At 44.6% G+C, this 10,705-nt stretch overlaps 1 protein-coding gene across 10 annotated transcripts in view; it reads left to right on the top strand.

Moving 5' to 3' along the window:
* Window positions 1-383: 383 nt before the first annotated feature.
* The window catches only part of MCF2 (MCF.2 cell line derived transforming sequence), a 126,170-nt gene continuing 115,848 nt past the window's right edge, over window positions 384-10,705 (top strand). For 3 of the 10 annotated variants that reach the window (XM_089323857.1, XM_089323853.1, XM_089323852.1), the window contains exon 1: window positions 386-1,168. In XM_089323857.1, the coding sequence (XP_089179983.1) occupies window positions 916-1,168 (253 nt within the window). In that variant the 5' untranslated portion in view covers window positions 386-915. Of the gene's footprint in view, window positions 1,169-10,705 lie in introns of all 10 variants that reach the window. The other 7 variants (XM_089323855.1, XM_051831587.3, XM_089323856.1 and 4 more) reach the window with 6 other exon arrangements.

Below are 10,705 nucleotides of genomic sequence, written 5' to 3'. Positions count from 1 at the left end.
AGCGGCCCTGCCCTCTCCTTTCCCTCCAGGCACTGCAGAGCTCCCTCTTAGCTGAGCTAGTATTTGGAGGCTTTGGCCTCCTGGCAGGGAAAGAGCTCTGCCTCTTTAAGGGGTCTCCTCTTCTTACCTGTTCCTCATTTTAGGTCCAGTCTCCTAATGTCCAAGAGAGACAGCAGTCCAGGTGTCTAGACATGCGACTTCCTAAGATCCAAATGGTTGGAAATCAGAGGTCTTGGAAAACCTAGCCCTTGTTATCCTCAAGTCCTGAGATCAGATTGTGTGTGCTTGCGTTTGCGGGGGAGGGAGTAGGGAGGGAGTGTTGGAGCTTCAGCACAGGCTCATCTCTCCTTGGCGCCAGCAGGGACAGCAGCTCTGCTGGGGCTACTTGCGTGTACTCACACTGTGCAACTCGCCGACACCGCCGCCGCGAATCTTTGCCCTGGCCAATACTTACTGGGATGCTAAGAAACTGGCAAGACTAGCACGTGTTGCCACGGGCTAGTGCGGCTGGGCCATCTCCTCCCACCAAGTGTGCTTGCTTAGGCCTGCCTTCTTTCTGCTGACAACAGGCGTCTCTGCAGGGGTCTTCCCTTTTGGCTTGTAGCATCTCTGTTCCTCAGCCTCCTTCCGTCCCGCCTCCCCTCACCCACTGGGAAGCTACGTAGGGGCGTGGACGCGCACCCTGGGAGAATTGTCCAGGCTGCCTCTGCAGCCAGAAGCGCTCCAACGGAGCTCCAAATTCCGAGCAAGTTCCCGGTTCCGGGAGCCCCGAGCTCTGTGGTCTCTGATCAGCGCTGCCTCTCCTACAGGCTCGGTCGAGTTGGCCTTTTCAGTGGCGGGACCCCTCTGGCGGTATCAGAGCGCTCAGGGGTGGCGCGACGGGCACAGCTAGGTAGCGGCAGCTGGGACCCCAGCATGGGGATGACAACAGCAAGGTCCTGGCCCCACCCAAGTGTGCCCACGAGAGCGGCCAGGCAGTTTCTCCAAGCTGCCTCCTCAGCGCCACAGATCCGAGGTCTGCTGCTAAAACCCGACGGAGGCACTTTAGTGCCAGTAGTCCAGGCGATTTCACTGCAGATAGACGCAGCCATGGCCCTGCAGCGCGTGAGGGTTGCTGGAAAGTACGGAAAGAGCTATCTCTGCTTCCTGCATGATGTCTTCGTGGAAGGTAAGTCCCCTCCGCCCCCGCACTCCCTGCCTTGCAGCCATCGACTTCTGCCCAGCTCCCCGGGCTCTCCTGCATCTTCCTCTCCCTGCCCCCGCCTCCGCTCCTGCTCCCTCCTTAACCATGTCTTCTCCTGCACACCCCGCACGCGCACACTGCCCGCTGCAGTGGCGCACCGGGCAGTGAGCGGCTGGCCAGCTGCCGCGCCGCAGGCTTGCAGCTCTTGTGTCCGCCCCGACGCGGCCGGCTCCCGGTGAGAAAGTTCGGGGAGCCATGCGTGAATGTCTGCGCCAGGGCTGCTCCAGGTCGCCTATCCGCTTCTCTCGGGAGATTTGGGAATAGATGGTGGCCTCTTCTAACTCCGCCTCCCGCACACCAGAACTCTGCCTTCCTAAGCTTGCAGCTCCTGAAGCTGGAAAAGCCAGAGTTTTCTTGGATAAGGAAGTGTGAGAGAAACCAAGTCAAACTGGCACTGAAAATTCTGAGAACAGGGACACTGCGTTTGGTTGGAGGAATTGCAGGGAAAGAGCTGCTAGAGATTTGGGCTTTTCACCCAAAGGAGAGGCATCTTTCTAAGGCAGAAGTTCTTATTTATCTGGAAGGACAGACAGAAGAAAGCTAACAAGCTCACAAAACCTTTACCGCCGCTACCGCGGTCTGGTTGAGCGGTGTAACGTGGACTCGGTGCACACACGTGTACCCCGCCGGAGTTGCCCCGTTTGAGGGGATAGTGTAGCAGGGAAGGTGTTGCAGGCTCAGGGGCTCGAAGGAGGTAAGTAACTGTCTATGGGACCTTGCAGAACGGGCCCTGGGAACAGGACTTTAAATTCGGCCAAGACTTCTCTGACAAGTCTTGCCAAGATGCTGTAACTGATGAAACGTCTTCTCCTCCTCATCCTCCTTCTTTCTTCTTCCTTCCTTTCCCTGTCTCCTCCTCCTCCTTCCTTCTTCCTTCCTTCCTTCCTTCCTTCCTTCCTTCCTTCCTTCTTCCTTCTTCCTTCTTCCTTCTTCCTTCTCCTCCTCCTCCTCCTTTTTCTTCTTCAATTTTGATTGTCTTTATTTTGCAGATTGGTCATTTCCAAGTTGCTCTTTTTAAAAATTGTATTTAAGGTATGCAAATTTCATGTATTTCCTGTATACAGATTCAGGAAACATAGTGCCTTTGTATGCTTCCAAAGTAGTCTGGGCTGCTTCTGCTACACCTTGCTATCAGAATTTTAATATCCAACAGATAGATTTGGCAGCAAGTTTCTAGGGATCAGACAGCTGCACCACAGGTCCCAAATATCCCTTCTTATTCAGTCAGGGCTGCCTGCAATTTCCAAGTAGGCCATGCAAACCTCTTTAGTTACACCAGAGTCACAATCCAAGGCTGTGTTCTATGGGTCATCATAAGGCAGAACTCTTTGGTCTTACTTGTTTTGTTGGGAAGTAGTATTATTTTCTACAAATAACAATCATAAAGTGGGGGTGTAGTGATGGAGCACAAACCCCTTCCTGTCTTAAAATGTTTTTGGAGGCTACAAAAGAAGCTTCTTGAAACTTTTTGTGCAGTGAAAAGTAATGTCTGGTTCTCACCTCCTGCATCTTCCCCAGCACTCAAAAATTTCATCATTGGGGCTGGCGCTGTGGTAGGGCCACCACCTGCAGTGCCAGCATCCCATATGGGCACCGGTTTGGGTCCCGGCTGCTCCACTTCCAATCCAGCTCTCTGCTATGGCCTGGGAAAGCAGTGAAGGATGGCCCAGGTCCTTGGGTCCCTGTGTCCACATGGGAGACTTGGAGGAAGCTCCTGGCTCCTGGCTTTGGATCAGCACAGCTCTGGCTGTTGTGGCCAAAAGGGGAGTGAACCATCGGATGGAAGACCTCTCTCTCTCTCTCTCTGCCTTTCCTTCTCTTTTTGTGCAACTCTGACTTCCAAATAAATAAATAAATTTAAAAAAAATTCCTCATAGGAGAAATGTATGCTTATTCACAAAAGGGAAGTTAGCTATGCTGTGAAATCTAAGTTGGCATTTCTACGGCCATTGATTTCTCTTATTTTTAGAGCTATGTGCTGTTTCATGCCCGCCCAACCCCATACCTTTTCATGCCCACCCAACCCCCTCCCAGCCTCACACCTTTGAAGGTTTCTGCCTGTTGGCACCACAAGGCATCACACAGCAAAAATGGCACCAGTTGCTGTGCTGAGTTTTCTTGTGTGCTTGCACTACTTTAGTGCCTTTCAGTATTTTCAGCTGTGTTTGGACCAAGGCTGTGCCCTGGAGGGGGTTAAACCCCTGTGGCTAGAGCCTACAGCCTAGTACTGTTACATTATATGTGAAAATACTTTAAAATATTCATGTATTTAAGAAAATATGCTTACAAAGATTTTCATGGTGGCAAAAAACTTTCTGAATAATAGCCATTTATAGTCTGCTAGTCCCAGGAATTAGACTATAATGTAATAGGCTAATTGCATATACCTGTGCTCAATCTGCTCTGGGGCAGCCAGAAAAGGGAGTGATTGACTTCACTCAGGGAGTTAAAGGAAGACTTCAGGGAGGGACCTACTTGAGTTAAATCTTGAAGGATGCATACAAAGTTCTAGGTGGGCAGGAGTGGGTAGGGTGGGCAGGAGGTGTGGTGTGCACAGATGTTGAGAGTGGTATTCCAGGCAAAGGAACTAAGATGGGCAAAGATAAGGAGAAAGGGGCGAGCATAATAGGTTTAGGGAATTGTAGGCGCTTTGTAAATGATTGAAATGAAAGAAGGGGAGAGAAGATGAATTTGGAGAGGTATCTGGCAGAATCTTGTGAGGCATACTAGAAGGTTTTTACTTTATTTCCAGGGCATCAGAGAACCATTGGAGTGTTGTGAGCAGAAGAATAGAGCAAAGCCGCATCATGTGGTTGCAGTGAAGAGAAAGAACAGAGATAGGCTGGCTAGTTAGAGCAGTTGGAGTATGCTGAATGTGTGTGGATGAAGGCATGAGTTAAGCTATTTCTGGCAGTGAGGAGAAGGGGAGAGGTCTGAGAAGAATGGAGAGGGTAGAATTGATCTGACTGGTGACTAGTTGTGGTGGTTAGGGGCAAGAGCTGAGTTAATTCCAGGTTTCTGATTCAGGTGGCTGGGTTGGGAGAGATACTATTAAAATAGGGAAGGGAAGGGAAAGGGATGTTTGTGGTTCAATTTTGGGTTTGTGCTTTCTGGGGAGCATTCATGTAGAGCTGACCAGTAGGTCAGCAGCTGAAAAGTAATTTTATTTCTTAGTCTCACATATAAGGCCCATGAAACAACACCTGGCACTGCAGTTCTTTCCTTAAATCTACTTATCTCTGGGTTATCTTGATAACTCAGCAAGACTGGTCCAGAAGTAGTCAAACATTTATTATAAAACTATATTTGGAACTTGGCCCTTACATAAACAGTTTTTCTTCCTCACATATTTCCTTACCTGATGAAAAAGAAACAAAGAGGAAGCAAAGAAAGAAAAATAAAGCAAGCAAACAACAAGAAAAATAAAAAAGAAAGAAAAGAGAATGCTGACAAGTTCAAGGAAGAAGAAGGGAACTAGTGTGGTTTAAACATAGTGAATGGCGCCGCTAGGCAGAGGATTAGCCTATTGAGCCGCGGCGCCAGCACACGGGGTTCTAATCCTGGTCGGGGCGCCGGATTCTGTCCTGGTTGCCCCTCTTCCAGGCCAGCTCTCTGCTGTGGCCCGGGAGTGCAGTGGAGGATGGCCCAAGTGCTTGGGCCCTGCACCGCATGGGAGACCAGGATAAGCGCCTGGCTCCTGCCTTCAGATCGGCGCGGTGCGCTGGCTGCGGCGGCCATTGGAGGGTGAACCAACGGCAAAGGAAGACCTTTCTCTCTGTCTCTCTCTCTCACTGTCCACTCTGCCTGTAAGAAAAAATAATAATAAACATAGTGAATGTATTCATGTGTGGGGGTGGGCAAGAGAGAGGGAGAGGGAGAGATCGAGCGAGCACTTGGTAGAGACTTAGGCTTTTGCCCTGAATCACATAAGAAGTTATTAGAAGATTGTGAGCAAAGGAGTGACTTATGTTTTAACAGTTTACCCCTTGATGCTGTGTAGAGAATGGATTTAAGGTAGACAATAAGAAATCAATAAGTAGGCTAGTAGGATTGGTGATGGCAGCTGGAAACCAAGAGGTAGTCATAGAGGTGATGTTTAGGGATCAGATGCTGGATACACAAGTGTTTTGAAGATAGAGCCAAAAGAATTTGCTAATAGTGGGGCGGGCATGGTGGCTCATGGGTTTGCGATGTCTATTTCCCACTTCGGAGTCCTAGTTCCAGTCTTGGCTACTATGCATCCATCTAGCTTCCTATTATGTGTCTGGAAAGGCAGTGGGTCATTGCTTAAATACTGAAGTCCCTGCCACCCATGTGAGAGACCCAGATGGAGTTTCTAGTTTCTTTGTCTCTCTCTCTCCTGTCTTTCAAATGAATAAATGTCTTTTAAAAGAACTAATGGTTTGTCTATGGGATATGAGAAAAAGAGAGGAGTCAAGGATGAAACTAAGGTTTTTGACCTGAGTGAGGTGATGGCAGACATTTTCCTGGCTGGAGGTGGGGATACCTGTAAGGAAGACTAGATTTGTGGGGAAAATCATGAGTCTCTCAGAAGTCTGTTTTAGTGCCTGTTAACTTTCAAGGTACCTAGTAGATATCCATGTGGAGATGTCACAAAGGCAGTCTGACTTAGTAGTCTGGCATTCAAAAAAGAGATCTGAGCTGATTACATAAATTGAGGAGTTATCGACTTTATAGGTAGTATGTAAAGTCTGGATAGTGGATACTTTGAGATGTTCATGAAAAATAGAATTAAAAGGCAAGTTTATTTTGGTGCAATAAGTTCGGAAATACATGCATATTTTTCATCATATCCATTTTACATGATCAATCGGAAAAGACAGTTGTTTGTGTCCCTACTGGTGAAGGCTAAGTAGTGTTCCAAAACAACAAATCATTGCTGTGGTTGTTGTTCAAATGTTTGTGCTGTCAGATTATCTGACAGGTCACTTTCATTCCTGGTCTTTTACTCACAGTCTGAATCAAAACAGTCCACACCTGGGGATAATGGGTCTGTGTTTAAAGTGCTGCAAACAAGGAAACTCTACAACCTCAGTGATATCTGGTCTTTCTTAATGGGTACAAGAAATATGTATTTAGGTCATGGTTTCAGTAAATTCCACCATATGAAAATGTTATAATATTTTCTGTCTGGGGCAGGTACTTGGAAAAAAGGCTTTAGCAGCAATTGAAATCTACATTTGTGTATTCTATCTCTAGAAAATTATGAGGAATAGTGTTTTTTTTCTTCTATTTGTTGAACTCTTTATTTAGTATAGGGTTAATCTTATGAGTATATAGTAAACAGAAAGTAGATAATTGTGAAAATTAAGAGTGGGACTAAGAGAGTTAGGAGGAGGAAGTGTGGAGGCATAGGTGGGAGGGAGGACAGGGTAGGAAGTATTACTGTGTTCCTAAATCTGTATACATGAAATACATGAAATTTTCATACCTTAAATGAAATTTTAAAAAAGAAAAATTACAAACCAGAAATACTTTGGAGGCATATCTGCTCCATTTTCAGATTTTTTTTTCTGTAACAGTCTGAAGAAGAAATGAGAGCCAGTCCTAACAACAGGGGAGCAGAAAAAGGTTTTGTTAGCAAGAGGGCAAATGGGAAAATAGAATCCCAATCTAGTTGTACCTGAGCCTTATTAAAAAAAAAAACACCTTATGGGGCCAGTGCTGTGGCATAGCATCTCATATGGATGACAGAGTTCTGGCTGGTCCATTTCCTATCTAGCTCCCTGATAATGTGCCTGGGAAAGCAGTGGAGAATGACCCAAGTACTTGGGCCCCTGCACCCATATGGAAGATCCAGCGGAAGCTCTTGGCTCCTGTCTTCAGATCAGCCCAGCTCAGACTGTTGCGGCCAGTGGCCATTTGGGGAGTGAACCAGCAGATGGAAGAGCTCTCTCTCTCTCTCTGTTATTCTGCCTTTCAAATAAATAAATCTCAATTTTTTAAATTTATTTGAAATGCAGAGAAAGAGAGCAAGGTTTCATTCCACTGGTTCACCATCCATGTCTTCCAGGATGTATTAGCAGGAAGCTGGACTGGATGGAAGTGCAGTAGCCAGGACTTGAACTGGAACTCTAATAAGGGATGCAGGTATCCCAAACAGTGGTTTAACCCACCCCTTCTTCTTTTTAAATGTTTATTTATATATTTGCATCTATGAAAGAGAGAGAAAGAGAAAGAGAGAGAGAGAAAGCTAGACTTATTTTTAAAACAGGTACACCTTTTATTGAGATACAGTTCATATACCATGCAATTAACTAATTTAAAGTATACAGTTCACTGACTTTTAGCATTATTACTAGAGTTGGGCAACTATTACCATATATCAGGTTTAGAAGATACCCGTCACCAAAAAAACAAACATGATACCCGTTAACAGTCACTTTTCATTTTTTTTCAACATCCCTTTCCACCTCCTCTCCCTCCCCACCCCACCAATGTCACCTTCTGGCAGCCACTAATATAACTTTCTGTGTGTATAGAGGTGCCTATTCTGGACATTTCACATATATAGAATCATACAATATATGATCTCTCTTGACTGGCTTCTTTTACTAAGCATCATAGCATTTACAGAGTTTATCCATGCTGTACCAAGTGTCAGTACATCATTTTTAAAAATATTTATTTATTTATTTGAAAGAGTTACAGAGAGGCAGAGAGAAAGAGAGAGAGAGAGGTCTTCCATAGGCTGGTTCACTCTCCAAATGGCTGCAATGGCTGGAGCTGAGCCTACCTGAAGCCAAGAATGGACACTATGAGAAACAGTAACTTGATCAGCTCTTGTCCTGACGGTTGATGTACAATGTAATACTTTATCCATTTTAGTATTTTTTTTTGTTCTAGTACTGTTGATTGAACTCTGTAATAAACACACAATTATTCTTAGGTGTTTAAATTTTAACTGAAAGTGATCCCTGTTAGGAATTTGGAAAACATTATGCTGAGTGAAATAAGCCAATCCCAAAGGGGCAAATACCACTTGTTCTCCTTGATACGTGACAACTAACTGAGCACCAAAAAGGAAACCTGTTAAAGTGAAATGAACACTATGAGAAACGGTGACTTGATCAGCCCTCACCCTGACTGTTGATGAGCAACTTGATATGTTATCCCTCTTAGTATTTTTTTGTTTGTTCTACTTAATACTTTGGTTGAATACTGTAATCAATACACAATTCTTCTTAAGTGCTGAAACTTAACTGAAAAGGGATCGCTGTTAAATATAAGAGTGGGAATAAGAGAGGGAAGAGATGTGCAATTTGGGACATGCTCAAGCTGACTTACCTCAAACGGTAGAGTTAGAAACATACCAGGGGATTCGAATTCAATCCCATCAAGGTGGCATGTACCAATGCCATCTCACTAGTCCCAGTGATCAATTTCAGTTCACAATTGATCATAATGATAGGACTAAGAACCAAAGGGATCACATAAACAAGAATAGTGTCTGCAAATACTAGCTGATAGAATAAAAAAGGGAGAGAATGATCCAACATGGGAAGTGAGATACACAGCAGACCCACAGAACGGCAGATGTCCTAAACAGCACTCTGGCCTCAGAATCAGCCCTTAAGGCATACGGATCTGGCTGAATAGCCCATGAGAGTATTCCAGGCATGGAAAGCCAAGACACTCTGGGGAAAAAAAAAACCTAAATGAAAGATCTCTGTGAGTGAGATCCCAGTGGAAAGAACAGGTCATCAAAGAAGGAGGTACCTTTCTCTGAAGGGAGGAGAGAACTTCCACTTTGACCATGGCCTTGTCTAAATATGATCAGAGTCAGTGAACTCAGGGGGCTTCCATAGCCTTGGCAGCTCATGACAAGAGCCTAGGGTGATTACTGAGGCCATAAACAAGAGTGTCAATTTGTTAAGTCAACAACAAGAGTCACTGTGCACTTACTCCTCATGTAGGATCTTTGTCCTTAGTGTGCTGTACATTGACATTTAATGCTATAACTAGTACTCAAACAGTATTTTTCACTTTATGTTTCTGTGTGGGAGCAAACTGTTGAAATCTTTACTTAATGTATGCTAAACTGCTTCTGTATATAAAGAGAATCGAAAATGAATCTTGATGTGAATGGAAGGGGAGAGGGAGTGGATAAGGGGAGAGTTGCGGGTGGGAGGGACGTTATGGGGGGAAGCCATTGTAATCCATATTCTGTACTTTGGAAATTTATATTCATTAAATAAAAGTTAAAAAATATTTATTTATTTATTTGAAAGAGTTACAGAGAGGCAGAGAGAGAGAGAGAGAGAGAGAGAGAGGTCTTCCATCTGCTGATTCACTCCCCAAATGGCTGCAATGGCTGGAGCTGAGCCTATCTGAAGCCAAGAATCTGGAGCTTCTTCTGGGTCTCCTATATAGTTGCAGGGGCCCAAGGACTTGGGCCATCGCCTACTGCTTTCCCAAGCCATAGCAGAGATCTCGATCAGAAGTGGAGCAGCCAGGGCTTGAACCAGTGCCCATATGGGATACCGTAAGCAGCAGCTTTACCCGCTATGCTACAGTGCTAGCCCCAGTACATCATTCTTTTTTATGCTGAATGTGATTTTGTTATATAAATATACCACATTTTAATGATCAATTTTTAAGTTGATGGACATTTGACTGTTATGAATAATGTTATTGTGGCCAGTTTTTTTTTTTTTTAAAGTGATTCACTTATTTATTTGGAAGAAAGAGTGACATAGAGAGAGGAAGAGACAGGGAGAGATTATGCACCTTCTGGTTTACTCCCCAGATGCCTACAATGGTCAGGGCTGGGTCAGGCTGAAGCCAGGAGCCAGGCATTCCATTCTGGTCTTCCTACTCTTCCAGGCACATTAACAGGGAGCTGGATCTGAAGAAGAGCATTCAGGACTTAAACTGTTGGCATTCTGATATGGGATCCCTTTTCCTCAAGCAACAGTTTAACCACTGTGCCACAACACTGGCCCTGCTGTGAATATTTTTATACAAGGTTTTGTGTGGACATATGTTTTTATGTTCCTTGATGCAGATCTAGGAGTGGAAATGGCTGGGTCATAGAGTAATTGTATGTTTAATCTTTGAGGAACTCTCACACTCTTTTTCAAAGCAGTTCCACCATTTTACATTCCCGTCGCCAAGGTATGATTTCTCCACATCCACATCCTTCCCAGTATTTGTTAATCTTTGTCTTTTTTATTCCAGACACCCCAGTGAGTATGAAATGGTTTCTCATTGTGATTTTAATTTCCATCTTCCCAATAACTAGTGATGTTGAACACCTTTTCATGTGCTTATTGGCCATTTCTGTAATTTCTTCAGATAATTTTCTATGTAGATTCATTGCCAATTTAAAGTAGGGCTAGTTTTGTTTTTACTGTTGAGTTTTTAAGAGTTCTTTATATATTCAGGATTTTAGACAGATCCTTCTCATATATTTGATATGTAAATATGTTTTCCCATTCT

This window comes from Oryctolagus cuniculus, chromosome X (assembly GCF_051225735.1).
Source record: "Oryctolagus cuniculus isolate XC-2025 breed Fujian yellow rabbit chromosome X, ASM5122573v1, whole genome shotgun sequence".
In the NCBI taxonomy this organism is placed as follows: Eukaryota; Metazoa; Chordata; class Mammalia; order Lagomorpha; family Leporidae; genus Oryctolagus; species Oryctolagus cuniculus.
This window is presented reverse-complemented; position numbering and strand designations above follow the sequence as displayed.